This window comes from Anabrus simplex, chromosome X (assembly GCF_040414725.1).
Source record: "Anabrus simplex isolate iqAnaSimp1 chromosome X, ASM4041472v1, whole genome shotgun sequence".
In the NCBI taxonomy this organism is placed as follows: domain Eukaryota; kingdom Metazoa; phylum Arthropoda; class Insecta; order Orthoptera; family Tettigoniidae; genus Anabrus; species Anabrus simplex.
Window position 1 is genome coordinate 183847741 of NC_090279.1, and position 18236 is coordinate 183865976.

The 18236-nt window shown below is 39.8% G+C and overlaps 1 protein-coding gene across 1 annotated transcript in view; it reads left to right on the plus strand.

The window, feature by feature from the left end:
- The window catches only part of IntS10 (integrator complex subunit 10), a 79371-nt gene that overhangs the window by 52695 nt on the left and 8440 nt on the right, over positions 1 to 18236 (plus strand). The window contains exons 9-11 of the mRNA XM_067158691.2: positions 6745 to 6972; positions 10751 to 10944; positions 16247 to 16435. Of these exons, the coding sequence (XP_067014792.1) occupies positions 6745 to 6972; positions 10751 to 10944; positions 16247 to 16435 (611 nt within the window). The remainder of the gene's footprint in view (positions 1 to 6744; positions 6973 to 10750; positions 10945 to 16246; positions 16436 to 18236) is intronic.

An 18236-nucleotide genomic window follows, 5' to 3' on the forward strand; every position in this document is an offset into this window, starting at 1 on the left:
TAAAGGCTTGCACTGCTGGTATGGACGAACTTCTGTTGAAATCTTTGAAGCTGCTGTTTTGCAAGTAATCATAACCAATTTGATCGCCAACTTTCATAGGGAAACAGCGTCCGAAGAAGAAAAAGAGCAGCGTCTGGCCGGGGTTACCTGCTACAAAATGGAGAAGACATTACAGCTAACGACTCAGCACCAAATGTTGTGGGGCGGTACATAACCTTGCTCTCTAAGGAGACCAATGACTGTGGGCAGAGGAGCTCCTTTTGGTAGGTGCTGGTTCCCCAATGGAAGAAACACCACTGAAACCCAGCAGGCAGCATCTGTTTTTCAGTTTAGGTTTGGCTGCAAAAAGTGTGTGTTCTAACCTGGCAGTTTGGAATAAAATGCCTTTGTGTGTGGTGAGCCCACTGTTATTTGGTTGATGCATAAGTTCATAGTGTTTCTCCAGACATATCAGATACGCATAAGAGGGAAGTTAATCATCTGTAATATATTCTCCTTCACTATTTACAACAGTCTGCCAATGCTGAGGTAACTTTCAATTCTGTGCCTGTAGAAATCACATGGTTTTGAGTTGAAGAACTTGTCAAACAATGTTCGGAGCACATTTTCATCTGGAAAGGAAGTTCTTTAAAGGTTGTTCGATAGAGAGCAGAAAAGGTGAACATCTGAGGGCGCAAGATCAGGTGAATAAGGTGGGTGCAGAATGACTTCCCAAACCAACTCCTGTATAGTGTTTTTCGTCAGGTTAGCAGAGTGTGGTCGGGCGTTATCATGGAACAGCACCACTTCACCCAGTCTTGCTGGTCGTATTTGTTGGATTGCGCCTGCAAGACATCTCAGTTGTTGGCAGTAAATGTCAGCAGTGGTGGTTACACCTCGGTGAGCAGTTCGTATTACAGCACACCAATGCTGTTCCACCAGATGCATAACATTATCTTTTGTGGATGCATGCGGGTCTTTGTATGGGGAGTTGCTTTTTTGTTTGGGCTCAACCATTCCTTTCTTTTCCTTATGTTAGCTTAAAGACATTTCTTGTCACCAGTAATGATACGGGACAGGGGTCGGTGTTGTTCACGAGCCAATCGATGGCGAGGAAGTTGCGGTACACATAATATGGCCATCCACTGGTTTTTGTGGTTTTGGCTTAGAGCATGCTGTACCCATACACCCAATTTTTGAACCTTGCCCATTGAATGATCACAGCTCATCATATTTGCCAGTTCTCGAGTATACTGACGTGGATCATTTTGGATTAATGGTTTAAACGATCTTCGTCAAACCCCAAAGGTCTTCCTGAAAACGAGAAAACCATTTTCTTGCCATGCTCTCTCCAATGGCATTATCCCCATACATGGTGGAAATGTTTCTGGCCGCGTCCGCTGCTTTCGCCCCTCTATTGAACCCAAAGATAAGAATGTATCGCAAATGTTCCAATTTCTCCACTTGGCACTCCACGGTTCCAGTCACTATCTGCAAATGGCAAAACTTCAATATGTAACTCAAATTCAAACATTGAACTACAAATAAAAAATGACAATCGATAAATAAACCCATAGCAACCGGAGTACCAACTCTTGAAGCAAAAATGCTACAGACTTACACACCAACATAATATACAGTGAAACCTCGATTCTCCGTTTTTCGAGGGACCATGAAAATAAAACGTACTACACGGGAAAATGGAAAATCCGGGAATGAATGAAAACCATCAACAATTTGGCTAAACATCACAAAAATGAAATATGTATAATTATATTCTTACAAAAACTCCTAAACTAAACCAAACCAAACTACAGCCCCAGTGGAACTTTGCCTGCCAAGCGACCGCTGCTCAGCCCGAAGGCCTGCAGATTACGAGGTGCGTTTGGTCAATGCGACGAATCCTCTCGGCCGATATTCCCGGTTCTGTAGATCGGGGTCGCCATCTCACCATTAGATAGCTCCACAATTAAAGGTAATCGCGTAGGCTGAGTGGAGCTGGAACCAGACTTATATCAAGGTAAAATTGCCTGACCTGGTCGCAATCGAAGCCGGGCCCTCTGGATGAGAGGCAGGCATGTTAGACCGCGAAACCGCATTAATTACCGGTATGCGAGTTCAAAATCTCGATACTTTATATTCAGTTTTACAGGGGAATCTTCGTCAGTTTCCCGTGAAAACTTCTTTCAGTTCAGCAACTTTTGATTAGGCTAGCCAAACTCTTCGAAAAATCTAATAACGCCAAACCAAACGACAATTGACCACAAGTAGTTTTTAATTCTCTCATCTAATAAAATAAAGCACATTAGATACAAAAGCACCCAAAATGATGGCGAAATCCTTTAATTTCTTAATCTTTCATTGTAATTTGGTCTCCGGTATACTGTTCGTAGTCAGTTTCTGGAAATCTCGTACCGCGCAAATTAGGCCTACATCGACTTTTAAAGGTTATGTTGAACTCGAAAACACGGTTTCAAATGTAAGTATCGATTCTTAAAAGTTCTCGAATGCATTATATTCAATTCTGCGCGTCACAAATCCAATCAAATAGGAAAGATAAAAGAAATATCAAAACTTCAGAAATTACGGTTATTCATGACCTTGAGGTCATCTGGAAAGCGCGCTCGCTGCACATGTCAGTACGAGTTTGAAATGATACCAACCATTTAAAACGTAACGTGCGCAAATAAAACAACTGCGGTTTTTGGTATTTTAACACGAAAACGTAAAATTCCCAGTCTTTCATTAGGACCTAAACAGTAATAGGCAATCCCAAGACCTCCCATAGCTTTCTTTTTTTTAATGTAAGGTGCAACATCTATTTTGGTCTCGCTAACATAATCATGTACGATAATATCAAAAATACTGAATTTGTATTAAGAAGGAGCAGTTTCGATTCCTGCCTGAAAGCCCAGTTACTCTGCAGTGCCCTGAGCAAAGTGCCGAAAACCTCTTCGACAGTACGATCGAAAAAATGTAAAAATATAAACATCTAACCCTGGACATAATATGGACGTTTTATAAGTGCGAACATTTGACGAAACTCGTTCCGTCTTCAAGCAGAGGTGTCGAAATCCGCCGTGTCTCTTTGCAATTGTTGTGACCACTCTCTGCTTTATGATTTTCCGAGATTCTCTAAACAATACCACCCGAATGCAACACTAAGATCGTCCCTTATGCAAGTTCACCGCCGATCGCTTTTCCAGTACAGTACTTGCTTTAATTATCGCAGTGACGGGGCGTTAACGCCAAGATCCATAAATATGCCACAGCCGTCCTTTCGTGAGATACAGTTTATTAAAGAACGATTGATCGAGGATTTAGCGTTGATGGGACTGGAATTTCTGGACGGTTGATCCGGGAAATCGTTTCTTCGAGGAACGGATAATGCGGGACTTTTACAATGTGATTTAATTACGATGCTCGTGGGACCACGTAATTTGAATGCATATTCCGGGAAAACGTATTTTCCGGGAACGGATAATCGAGGTTCCACTGTAATATCCTGTATGAAGCGTCAGAGTGTACCAGGACAAGGAGGGCGAAATGGAGATCAAAGATTCACTGCCTGACCCAGGAGCTGCAGGGATAAGGGTGACGGAAGGAGGAGGAGGAGGAGGAGGTTAGAGAGGCCATAGTTGGAAATTCACATGAAAAATGATTGGCTCTGATGGTGGGACATTGGCCTTCTGAGCTGAAGTTGGCAGGTTTGATCCCGGATCAGTCCGATGGTATTTGAAGGCACTCAGTTGGTAAATTTATTGGAACTTAAAAAAAAAATCAGGAATGTAGTAAGTCTGTTTTTGGAGGAGGAGCAACATGGGTTCAGGAAGAGCCGAAGCACTACAGACCTGATATTTGCTGTCAAAATGCTAACAGAGAAGCATTGAGAATATGGTAAGAACTTACTGATGGTTTTTTATGGTCATGGCAAGTGCGCCTAGTAAGATAATCTGGGAATGCCTAGAAGGTATAGGTGTGCCAAACTTCCTCAATGATAAAGTAAGGATGCTCTATCAAAAATGCTTTAGTTGTGTCCAAGTAGGGAATGGAAACCAAAAGCAGGGAAATGCCTTGTCACCGCTCCTATTCATCATTGTCATGGATTGGATCATAAAATCCATCAAACAACATAGCACACAGACTAATATTTGTAGATAGTGTTTTGATCTCGGGAGAAAAAAAAACAGAAGTACAGGAGAAACTAAATCTTTGGAATGACAAGTTAAAAAAATATATCAGTAAAACAAAAACTGTTGAAAGGACTATCAACAGGAAAGGCACAGTTTTAAACATTTTCCTGGAAGGAACTCTGTTACAGTTCTGGCCCCATGGTGTAGGGGTAGCGTGCCTGCCTCTCGCCCGGAGGCCCTGTGTTCGATGCCCGGCCAGGTCAGGGATTTTTCTCTCGAACTGAGGGCTGGTTCGAGGTCCACTCAGCGTACATGATTAGAATTGAGGAGCTGTCTGACGGTGAGATGGTGGCCCCGGTCTCGAAAGCCCAGAATAACGACCGAGAGGATGCGTTGTGCTGACCACACGGCCCCTCGTAATCTGCAGGCCTTCGGGCTGAGCAGCGGTCGCTGGGCAGGCCAAAGCCCTTTCAAGGACGTTAAGTAATACCAATATAAATGGTCCGTTATTGGACATTATAAATTTTCCAGCTAACTCATTTCTGGTTGCCAGCGTTTCGCCCCCGTATGCTAGGTTGGGCAACCAGAAATGAGTTAGCTGGAAAATTTTTAATGTCCAATAACGGACCATTTATATTGGTATTATAAATTTACTCATTCGGGACAAATATTTCAGATTCCCTATGGGAATCAACATCTATATCATCAGGGCGTTAAGTGCCGTGGGGTGTGGTTTTTGGTTTTTTGGAACTCTGTTACAATCTGTTTCTAACTTCACATACTGTGGAAGTATCATTTAAAAAGATACACAATAAATCAAGAAATACTTAGTAGGATTCATAAAGTTTCTCAATTTTATTTTCAAGTGAGAAATCTACTCTGGAATTATAAAATACCCCAGAAAGCAGCACTGACTATGTTTCATTCCAGTGCTCACCTAGGGACTCAAAACATGTAACCAGGCAACAGAAATGAAGCAAACATAATGCCTGTTACTGAGCTTTTAGGAAGCCGCAGGCTACAGTGGTTTGGACATGTTGTGAGGATGGACGGAACGAGAACAACAAGGAATTACTTTGACATAGAAGTGAAAGAGGAGAGGCCAAGGAATAGATGGGTACACACAGTGAAATTGGAGGTCAGTAAGAGGAATGTCAAGTGGGAGGACGTAGAGGAACAGAAACTATACTTTGACAGGAAGAAGTGGTGAGTGCGTGTACACCACACCCGGGAAACTGAAACGGGAAAATGAAGACGACGATGATGATTTAAAGATCTCCTCTGGAACAAAATTCCAGCACCTCGGCATCTTTGAAAACTTGAAAAATAGTTATTGGAACATAAAACCTATAATGTTGTTGTTATTATTATCTAATTTTTTTTACAAGTCATGTGCTCTCTCTCTCTCTCATATTTTTCAATCAAATGGGGTCGGCCATTTTTCTACATTTTCACCATTTACTGTGCTCAGAGACATTTGAGTGTTGAGGTCCACAGCGTGCACATCTTCCAAAATGTTACTGGTTCACTGCTTCGGTGGTCTCTCTTGTGGCCGGGGTCATCCTGGGTCAAGTTGGAGGGCCCTTTCTATTATGGAATTATCGTTGCTTTGTTTGCTGTTTGTACGATAGAGGCTACACCAGCTCTACGTCACATATCTTCATGTTTGACATGGTCTTAAAGGTCAGTCCCAGTTCGAAAATTCGATAGGGAGAAAGGTTGTAGATTCATTATTTTTTTAAATTTTTTTTAACCTATGAGTTTGTCAATTTAAACGAGTTTCCTTCTGTTAAAATTTCATTCAAATTTAAATCACTGTTACCTTTTTTGCGACAAGCAGATAAACAGTTTATCCAAGATATTCCTGTAATTCCCTTTCTCAATCTGCATTCTTTCTCCCTATCAAGTTTTCAAGCACTCTTCCAGTAAGAGTTAATTCACAGTCCTAGAAGAAGAGACATAGGCAACTGTGGATTTCCTTAATTCATTATCCGACTGAGAAGATTGGAAACAAAAAAATGAATAATAATAATAATAATAATAATAATAATAATTTTTGGACCAGTCTGGATGATAAATCTCATGATCTGTACCAACACTCAGAGAAAATCTCAGACAAATTTAGGAAAAGGACATTCGAAATTTTACGGACATATTCTTAGAGTTAGTAATCAGAGATTGACCAAAAGAATTTTTGAACCTTGCCCTATCAATGAAAGTAAAAAACAATTGGCTGCTCAAAGTTGGAAAAGATCTTCAGGAAATTGGCATCACAGATGACAGATCTAAGTTCAGAAAATTAGTCGACAATCACCGCTTTACACACCATCCAAACACTGCTACCAACAAAACCTGGTCAGAAGTTCACAAGGAGAGCCACAGCGAGAAGATTAAGAGATTTTTGGAGAAGAAAATGGCAACGACATCAGCTAAATATGTTGAGTTGCGCTCCTTAGTCGGGCATAACGAAGAAATAATAATAATACTTTATAATGGTTTTATAAATCTGTCCTATTTTATTCTCTCTTGTTTTATGGGGATAAGCTTCCAAATTAAGTGTAAGTTTTTAAAAATATATCTAGACTGGTGGTAAAATCATCTTGGATCAAATGGATTAATTTCTTCTCTTCAGGAGGAGGTGAAGTCCCATTAGTCCTGGTGGAAGCCTTCGCTTACCCAATGGAGCCTGATAATCCTGCGGAGCCAAAGATCAAGAGGCGCAAGTTGGAGATAGACGAAACAGTGCCTCTGTTGACGGTGGCCAAGCCAGCAACGGGCACGCCTGTACCAGTAATACATAATTTTCTGATGGCAGTACGCTGTTGGGATCTGCTTCATAGCTCTGAAATTCTGGATAGAGGTAAGTCAAAATGCTTCTTTTCATATTCTTTGAGCATGTTTAGGAAATATCATTAGATTATTGGTTGTTAACATTGATGCTTTCACGATCCTTACTTGTAGGCATGATTATGGGCTTTTGGGCTTATACCACATTAAGAAAACAAGGTGAAACTCTTTAAGTTTCGCAGAGAACTTTCTTCCACGTCTTCAGAAGAAAATCTTGAGTGTCCCCGAGGAAGTCTTCTAAAATAATGAGGATTTGAATTTAACAATGCTTTACTGTTGGAGAACTATAGTGGTATGCTCGTTCGTCACCAGGTGGCTCGCTGTATGCATGCATACCACTACAGTTCTCCAGCGGTAAAGCATTCTTAAATTCAAAATGTGCAACGGGTACAACATCTCTCTGGTAAATCATAACACAAAAAACTGAACATAAAATTTATTATAAAGTAGACTGTATTTCAAAGTAGACCAAACTTACTTTAACCCGACAGCATGGAGAGACGTGTAGCACACGTCATGCAGTAGCTGTCTGCTGCTGTGGAGTGACGTGTCTGACACGCATTGCGCCGTATCTGCATTGTTGTTCCATCTCGTGAGTTTCCTCCGAACTATGTCCGAGGTCTCTTCACAGCCATCTAGATAAAGCTTCATTCTTTCGTTTTATATATCTATCGATCCATTTTAACGATTTCTCACCTTGTTATCGATGTATAAAATTCATCGACTATTCACTCCTGTACTTTTCCCGCAATGGCATCGGTGAACAAGGATAATTTTTCTAGAGATGGTATATACAAGGCATGCTAAATGAGTGTTTTAGTGATTATGAGGATATTAGGTATAATTTTAGTAATGATTCTGTTGACAGTGATGGTGATATTACCAAATTAGACCGTGATGAGGCTGAAATGAAACGGAAGAGACTGTTGTTTCCAACACTATTCATGCTAATGTGGTACTGCTGCGTGTAATTTTGACTGGGATGACATGGATAATTACGTAAGAAATAAACATTTTGTAAGGTCATTTCACCCCAATGTTTAGCTCTACATATCGTGCAACCAGTAAAGTCATTCAAACTTTTTTTTTCACTTGAATTCGTCCAGCTGAGTGTAACGGAAACAAATGTCTACAATTGGCGGTACATAAAATCTCGAGGAATGTATTTCCATTTTGATCTAGGGTATGGGAATTGATTCCAGTCAATGAAAATGAGATGTATGTTACCTTAGCCATCTTCATGTTGATGGTTATAGTACAGAAACTCAATTTTAGGTCTTACTACTTGAAAAATTGTACCATTGTCATGCCCCATAATTGATTCATATCTTTAGACAAATTTGAATCCATATGCAAATTACCTCACTTCAATGACAACAACACTAAACATACTATATATGGTGGACATCCAGTGAAGGCTAGATTTTTAAACGCCCCCGCTCAGAACGGTTAAAGTGTGCCATTATCACGATCACAGCCTGGTCAAACGTGCTCTGTACGATTTTCATGCCATACCTTTCAGTTTTCTGATTCAGTGCATCAAGTTGTTCTTGCCCTTCTAGCTGTTTGTTCCCCAGACCTTGTGGTTAGGAGCGTGTAACTGTGAGCTTGTTTTCGGGAGATAGTGGGTTTGAATACCACTGTCGGCAGCCCTGAAGATGTTTCCTTGGTTTCCCATTTTCATACCAGCCAAGTGCTGGCGCTGTACCTTAATTAAGGCCACGGTCGCTTCCTTCTCACTCCTATCCCTTTCTTATCCCATCATCACCGTAGATCTGTGTCTGTGCGATGTAAATCAAATTCTAAGTAAGTTGTTATCCCCAGACCACAACATTGTCTGCATATAGTAATAACTTTATCTCCCTATTCCCATTCGCTTCCTTTGTTTCCTTTACAATTTTATCCATAACCAAAACCAAACCCCATGGCGCAACAGACCCTGAAGGGCCTTGGCCTACCAAGCGACCACTGCTCAGCCCCGAAGGCCTGCAGATTATGAGGTGTCATGTGGTCAGAACGACTAATCCTCTTGGCCGTTATTCTTGGCTTCCTTGACTGGGCCCGCTATCTCACCATCAGATGGCTCCTCAGTTGTAATCACATATCTGAGTGGACCTCGAACCAGCCCTCACATCCAGGTAAAAATTCCTGACCTGGCCGGGAGTCGAACCCGGGGTCTCTGGGTAAGAGGCAGGCATGCTACCCCTACATCGCGGGGCTGGCTCATCCATAAACATTAGAAAGAAAAGAGGCAACAGCACACTCCCCTGTCTTAGTCCAGTTTCATTTCTGAAGCATTCTCTCTTTCGAAGCGGAGTCTGTACGCTGATGAACCTGTACGTTGCTTGCTCCATTTCTACAGTTTTTATACCCAGTCCCTTTTTGATAATGGTTTTCCACACCTTCTCCCTGGGAACACTATTGTAGGCCTTCGCTAGGTCTATGAATGTTATGACCAGATTCTTTTAATATTCTCAATTCTTGTCCATTTATTTGCCTCATGATGAAGATTGGGTCCACTGTGGATCTTCTACTTTTAAAGCCGTATTTTCACTCTTGCAACTCTCCTTCTGCCTTTTCAAGTATTTTTGCCACTTGTGATAAGAATGTGATTCTTCTATAGTTATCACTCACTTTTCTGTCCACCGAGCTCGATAGCTGCAGTCGCGTAAGTGCGGCCAGTATCCAGTATTCGGGAGATAGGTTCGAACCCCACTGTCGGCAGCCCTGAAAATGGTTTTCCGTGGTTTCCCATTTTCACACCAGGCAAATGCTGGGGCTGTACCTTAATTAAGGCCACGGCCGCTTCCTTCCCACTCCTAGCCCTTTCCTGTCCCATCGTCGCCGTAAGACCTATCTGTGTCGGTGCGACGTAAAACAACTAGGAAAAAAAAAACTTTTCTGTCCCCCTTCTTAAAAACTGGTATTATTAATCCCTTTCATCAGTCTTCTGGCATACATTTCTATTTCCATATTCACTTTTACAATCTGTACACCCATTATAGTCCAACAAGTCCAGCAGCCTTTATCATTTCCACACTAATTTCCTCCATCCCATTTTCATTTTGCAGACTGCGAATTCCACCTCTAACATTGTTATATCATCATCTACTGTTAAGTCATTGCAATGTGTTACTACCGTCTCCTCTGCACAATTTCTTACATTTAGCAGCTTATCAAAATAATCCTTTCATCTTCTCTATTTCTTCCAGACATGTTATCAACTCTCCACCTTCCTCTTTCATCAGCTTTGAATAAACTCTTTTCTTTCCTATTACTTTGTATAATTCCATTCATCGTTCTTTTATTACCAGCTCCATCAGTTACCGTCTTTTGTGTAAATTCTTCCTAAATATTCTTCTCTTACCAATTACATACATTTATTTTTGTTATCAAGGTATTTCCTTTTGTTTACTTCTTTTTTTTAAATCTCTATATCATTCTTGCCATGCTTTCTTCTTTTCTTTCCCCGCTTCTCTCACCTTCTCATTCCACCACGGTGTCTCCTTTTCTTTCAGTCTCATTGATGTTCCACACAGGCACTCTCTTACAAATGCCCTTTTAAAGTTGGACTGCTCATCCTGCACACTTCCCACTTTAGAAACTGGAATTTGTTGTTGTTCTCTAAAATAAAAGGCAGTTGTATAGTGAGATTTTCTTTTTCCCAATTTCCTAATTTTTCATCTCTCTTTCACTGTATATTCAGTGTACATATTTAAAATGGTGAGTGTATTATTCCTTGTCTTATTCATACTCTCTGTTGTGTACATTCCAACATATTTATTGTGCAGAATTCACAAAACTAAGTCAACATCTGCGGTTGGAGACTTGGCTGCAAGGATTTCTCATAGACTTGGCTCTGTACAAAGGCCTGTTCGATGATGCCCTGACCAAACTGCGAGCTCTTGAAGTATCTGGGACTACAGCACTTGTTCGCAGGAATCTCCACATGGCTGGCACTTATTACTGCCAAGGACTGTTTTCAGTAAGTCATATACAGTAAACCCTCACTATTTCGGATTAATGGTTCAAATCGGTGAAAGTCTGATTTCTTCTTGATTCGTTATAACTAAGGAGTGTTTTTGAACTTATTAGCACTTTTTTTTCTTCTTCTTCTCTTCCCAATATCTTTTCCTCTTCTCACTGTGTTCCTTTTTATGTTGTTAAGTCTATCTTGTATTTAGTCGGCAACAGTGGATTCAAGGTGTAAGAAAAGATATGACAGAGATTGGAATAACAGAAGAATAAAAGACAGAACAACTTTCGGAAAACTGATACAACATTTCAAGGGTTTCCAGGAGAAGAAGAGGAAGGTGATAAAATAATTAATAATAATAATCATCGTATGGCCTCAGCTATCGTGTGCAGACATTTCAATTTGACGCCATCTTGCTGTCTGCTCATCAATTTTGACGTTCCATTTTACTCTGGGCCTCCTAGACGGCAGACAGAATAAACCAACACTTTCTTGGGAGTCTATTGCTGAGATTTAATTAATTTTGTCGGGTTAACACCAAATGTGTCACCAGAGATCTTTTACGTGCCGACATCGTACGACATGGAGTGTCGAATGAACTTTTTCCCGCCTTTCAAAAATCCGACTATCTGTGCGAGGTTTGAACCAGCTATCTAGGGATACGAAGGCCAACACTGTACCACTAATCCACAGAGGCAGCTAGGAAGGTGATAAGATCTGGACACAAAAGTGGAGGAAACAGCAAAATGAAAGGATGAAAAACTATTGGAAGTCAAGGAAAAAAAAAAGAAGGCTCAAGATGAATGCACAGTGTTACATTCCATGTCATTTGATGATCAAAATCGTGACGAGGAAGGAAAGAAAGAAAGTGTGTGTTTTATTTTCCATTCATCAATGATCTGATTTTAGGACTTGCCCAGGAGGCAGATTCCCTTGTGTTTGTGGATTAAGGTTCTGAATTTTATCCTGTATTGAATGGTTTCTTCATAATGACAATTCAGTTTATAGATGTGTTTTCTAAAATAGTTCTCTGAATCTGTATTAAGGTGACACTCCGGAGATAAAAAGATATTTTTACCTTATGCATGGATTTTTAGAAAACTTTGTGGAAATGTCACCCGTATAAAAGTAAAGATATCACGAACATTTCTTTCCTATACAATTAATACTTTTTCCAAAATAAATTTTTGTTTTTTTAAATTTTTAATTCCATTTTTTAAAATGAAATTTAATTAACATATTAATGTAAATTCGAAATTAGGTAGATAATACTTATTTTAAAAGCAGTACGACCGGGCGAGTTGGCCGTGTGCGTAGAGGCGCGCGGCTGTGACCTTGCATCCGGGAGATAGTAGGTTCGAATCCCACTATCGGCAGCCCTGAAGATGGTTTTCCGTGGTTTCCCATTTTCACACCAGGCAAATGCTGGGGCTGTACCTTAATTAAGGCCACGGCCGCTTCCTTCCCACTCCTAGGCCTTTCCTATCCCATCGTCGCCACAAGACCTATTTGTGTCGGTGCGACGTAAAGCCCCTAGCAAAAAAAAAAAAAGCAGTACGTTTCGATTTGTCTGTACATAATTTATATAAGGAGATATATCGTACTAAAGTTTGTGTAAGTTTTACGTTCTAAAATTTTGAACTTAAAAATCCCTACTACTTGAAAAAAAAAAAAATTCTGCAATCAAAAATTCCATACGCAGGTTTCTTAATATAGTTGTGATACATATACCATACAAATTTTGTTACACCGAGCTCGATAGCGGCACTCACTTTAGTGCGGCCAGTGTCCAGTATTCGGGAGATAGTAGGTTCGAACCCCACTGTCGGCAGCCCTGAAAATGGTTTTCCGTGCTTTCTCATTTTCACACCAGGCAAATGCTGGGGCTGTACCTTAATTAAGGCCACGGCCGCTTCCTTCCCACTTCTAGCCCTTTCCTGTCCCATCATCGCCATAAGACCTATCTGTGTCGGTGCGATGTAAAGCAACTAGCAAAAAAAAAAAAAAAAAAAAGAAAAAAATTTTGTTACATTATGGGAGGGATTTAAATGTAATATTACAATTAGCAAACAAAGCATTATTACAGTGATAAATTGTTTGAATTCAGCGGAATAACTTTGTGACAAGGGAAAAGAAACTTGATCCTTTCAATTTTTTGTCATAAAAAATTCACCAAAATATCGATTTTTATCTCCGAGTGTCGCCTTAAGGGAAATAACACTGTTCATATGCAATGCACGTAATGGTTCAATAGAAACTACATAATATTCTCTGAAATACTTTACAGTGCAGTACAGTCAAATGAAATACTCAAGTTACAGTATCCAAAGGTGCATTAAATAGGCTTGATAATACACTACTCTGAATGTCATTTCGAATGGTACTTAATCAGTTTATTTGTTGCTGTTACCTGAATCTAATTTGTTGTGGTCCATGGCAGCCAAAGAGGTACCACTTTCTGATGTGGAAGCCATCATGAATCAGTCATTAGGGCACTTGCCCGGGTGGCAGATTGCTGGGAAGACTTGCGAGTAAGGAGACGAGTTGACAGTGGAATGATATTAGTAGCTGGAGAGGAGCTTTTAAAAGTAGGAAAAATCATAATATGAAGATAAAGTTGAAATTCAAGAGGACAAATTGGGGCAAATATTCATTTACAGGACAAGGAGTAAGGGATTGGAATAATTTCTCAAGGAAAAAGTTTGATAAATTTCCAAGTTATTTGAAAATATTTAAGAAAAGTCTAGGTAAGCAATTGATAGGGAATCTGCCTCCTGGGCAACAGTCCTAAAATCAGATCATTGATGAATGGAAAATAAAACACACACACTTTCTTTCCTTCCTCGTCATGATTTTGACCATCAAATGACATGGAATGTAACACTGTGCATTCATCTTGAGCCTTCTTTGTTTTTTCTTGACTTCCAATAGTTTCCCATCCTTTCATTTTGCTGTTTCCTCCACTTTTGTGTCCAGATCTTATCACCTTCCTAGCTGCCTCTGTGGATTAGTGGTAGAGTGTCGGCCTCCGTATCCCTAGATAGCTGGTTCAAACCTCGCAGAGATAGTCGAATTTTTGAAGGGCGGGAAAAAGTTCATTCGACACTCCATGTCATACGATGTCGGCATGTAAAAGATCTCTGGTGACACATTTGGTGTTAACCCGACAAAATTAATTAAATCTCAGCAATAGACTCCCAAGAAAGTTTTGGTTTACTCTGTCTGCCATCTAGGAGGCCCAGAGTAAAATGGAACGTCAAAATTGATGAGCAGACAGCGAGATGGCGTCAAATTGAAATGTCTGCACACGATAGCTGAGGCCATACGAAGATTATTATTATTAATTATTTTATCACCTTCCTCTTCTCCTGGAAACCCTTGAAATGTTGTATCAGTTTTCCGAAAGTTGTTCTGTCTTTTATTCTTCTGTTATTCCAATCTCTGTCATATCTTTTCTTACACCTTGAATCCACTGTTGCCATTCTTGCTCTTGTAAATACGGTTGAATGCTCATTTTATCAATCTGCTGTTATCCATCCTCATTATGTGACAAAAATGTAATTCTCTTCTTTCTGATCATGTCTGATATCCTTTCATTTTATTCTACCCATGTCTTAACTCTCCTTCCTCCATTTTCTGTGGTCCCCAGATTTTGCTCAATATTTTCCTTTCCTTTTTCTCTCCTTGAGAGATTCTTTAGTTGGTATGCTAGTTCCAGTTTTCTTGCTCCTGATCTGTTCGCTTCCTTATCGAGTCCATTAATCTGAATTATTTCACCTAGGTATTTAAATTTATTAACCTCTCTTTGATGTGTTGCAAAAGTAATATCGGGAATATCATAAATTAAATTCTGTAACAGAGTGATAGTATTACAGTTTATGAATCTCATATTCACAATGTTCCGTATTGACGATGTATAATAAACAAAATTCCTTTGCAAAAGGAGAAAATGCTAAAATCCACCTTAGTCAATACAATTCAATATATATTTAAAACACTTAACAGGTCATGATTAAGAATTTTGGTACATATTTCGGCCAACTTTCCGTGTTGACTTCCTTCCCTCCTTTTCCCTCTTCATCCTCCCTCTCCCCTTCCCCTGTTCTGCTTTCGGTTAACAGCTGATCCGATGCAACAGTCTGGCATATTCCACTTTAGCGTACGCTTTGTTTACGTTCTGCATTCAATCTTCAACAAGTAGTAAGTCACATATTTGGTCCTTTGCAGTGTTTTTACTAGCTCATTTATCTTTTTCTTTCCTTTTTCCCTATCCTAATATTCTTATTTTCTTTCTTTATGGATTTTAAAGAACGTCGTACCTGTTATCACATCAACTTTTCCGGCCAGTGTTCTATGTTGACTTCAAAAAAAGGAAGAAAAACTTGTTTTACACAATTATTCTTCCACAAATTTGCTGCTTTACATACTAATCATCAGCAGTTGTCCTCAGTTTTTAACACTGATAGATTTAGATAATAAGAATATATTGTCTACAGCATTCAAGAAGTGTCTAGACATGTGTGTTTTTTGAATAAGATTGATCTCCATTTTTATTTGTCACCTTTCATCAAGATGAACATTTTTATATGAAACTTCTTTTTTTTGTCATTTTTTAATTATTTTCTCTTTTACATCATATATTTTTTTCCATTTTAATATGTGGCTGAAGAAGTCCTAAATATTGGCCAAAACATGTACAAGCGTTTTTAATATATACAGGGTGGTCAGAAAGAGTGTGAACTGGGTATATCAGCGTTAAGGGGTTCATCATACTGATAAATAATTTGAAATCTCACTCTTATCAGCTGCTGAAGTTAGCCAATCAGATTGCCTTGCGGACACTTTTAAATAGGCTTTGCGCGGCACTGTTGGTAAATCTGCACGTGACTTAAGAAGCGGCTTGATAGCCATGCTGAGAAATCAGCATCAAACACAAACGCACCGTTGGTTTCAGCTGGCGTCAAGGTAGCTTTGGGGCGATCCTGTCCGCTCGGAGGTCTGTATTCAAACCCCTTCTCTGACAAAGATTTATTCTTCATCCGGTGCTCTCATGCCGGTCTTAAGCATTTGAATTTGCCTGCAAAGTGATCTGATTGGCTAATTTCAGTAGCTGATAAAATAACAACAATGCGAGATATTAAATTTTTTTCAAATTATTTTCCAGCGTAACCAACCCTTTAACGCTGATATACCCAGTTTACGTTGTTTCTGATCACCCTGTATATATTGAAATGTATCGACTACGGTGGTTTTTTAAATTTTCTCTTTTTTCAAAGGGATTTTCTGTATTAGATTGTTTGTATTATTGCAGTTGTCAATGGAACACATCCTGCTGGTGGTATCCGCTCTTCCATCCATAAGTACTGGTACGAACAGCGGCATACAACTGAGCCAGGTATTGGAACAGCCCAGTCGCTCTAACAGACACATGCACTACCTGCCTCTGGCTCGCACGCAGGTGTTACAGTACTGTGTCAAGTTGCTGGTGTCCGCTCTTAAGGTCAGTAATTTCCACAAAATCTCTTTTCTTGTATTCCCCCCCCGTACATGTTTTATAGAGAACAGTTAACAGTTGCTTGATGATTCACATTGCTCTTTAAATGATTGATGTTATAAATCAGGGCCTCTCAAACGCCCAAACTCTCACGCGTGCAGAGCGAGGTGCATAGGCTCTGTGCACTGTGCATCGGTACGCTTCGCCTCAACTCGGCTTGACTCGGATGGTGTAGTGTGCTGAGAGCTACGAAGCGTTTGGTGGTAGACGACGTGTTTATCAGTGAAATAGACAAGCGCACGACAACAACATAATAATGGAGCAACCTGTTTCGAAGAAAGCAAAGACTTCCGAAAGTCCATTTCAATCGAACTGGGAACTTTCGTTTTTTTTTTTTTTTTTTTGTTTGTTTGTCGTGACGATAACGCCAAATGCTTAATCTGTGGGACGATAATTACGTGCGTAAGAAAATCATCTATTGAAAGACACTACAACAGACTACATTCGGAAAATTATTGTGAAATCATAGGAGACGTCAGAGAGAAAGAATTAAGGAAGTTGAAACAGCTTGAAGAAGAGCATTCTATATCCACAAATGAGTTTTGTTCCAGTACTGTAGCATTTCCATTTTGGTTACGGGTTCTGCATTTTTTAAAATTATGTTTACATTCCTCTCAAACATGTATGTGTATTTCTAATTCACTTTTTAAATTTTTTTAATAACACTGGTAACCTTGTCCCATACAACTGTGCGTCTCCGCTCACCACACGTAAACATTTCGCAGTGGGGGAGAAACAGCAGTGAAGGTGAGGAACGCGGAGACAGGCCGAACGGGGAGACAGGTGTAGGGAGAGAGGAGTGGGGGGTCTGCACTCTAGTCAACCAAGCGAAGTCGTCTTTTGCACCGTGCACAGTGCATGCACCACGCGCATGCACCCTGAGAGGCCCTGTTATAAATGAATGATGCAATGGCTGTGGGTTAGTAAATTGGCTCTAATTATCCAGAATTACCATGAGATTACCATCGATTCAAGTCAATGTTCAGTTGTAACCGATGCTTATGACTGCTTCTAAACCTTATAATCCCCACATTTAAATACACTAGGAAGACAACAGTAACAACAACAAGAAACAAAACACTTTAGCAACAAATTTTACTGTTGAGTTTTTTAAAATACCATCAAATTAATTTTTTTACACATTTCCAGAGCGGAAGTAAATTCCAAAAGTAATGTTTTTCCTCGAACTGGAATTTACCAGTTACAATTTGAAAATTGTAGATCCTTACACATTTCTGGTGCCTGGGATTTGTCCAGCTCTGTTTATTTTATTTTAATTTTTGTTTCCCTTTAATTTGTTCTTCCACTTAAAAATTAATCACCACCACCATGGAGGCTGTGTTTGAGCCACAAATTGTTACCAGAACATATTTTAAGAGTTATTGCTTGACAGAAACAGAATTCTGAATATCTTATCAAAAGATAATGTCCCATAACAGTTAATAGATAGCATATACAGAAGATCGTTCAGGATCTCTGGTGACGAGTTCGAAGGCCGCTGGCAGCACTGTTATCAACTTGAGCACTTTAAAATGGGGAGTAATGATTCATGTCACTACTGAGAACGTGTGTGTAGAGTTTTGTGACATTAGTTGCAACGATAATTAAGTAGATTGACCCTTACTTGGAGGGCTACTTAACAGCCCTTTCCGATGTTAAATATAACTATCCTGCAATGGAAGGAATGTGCAAGAAGCATGATTTCTTGACATCAAAGAATGCGATCAGTGCTGTATTGAATAAGAAA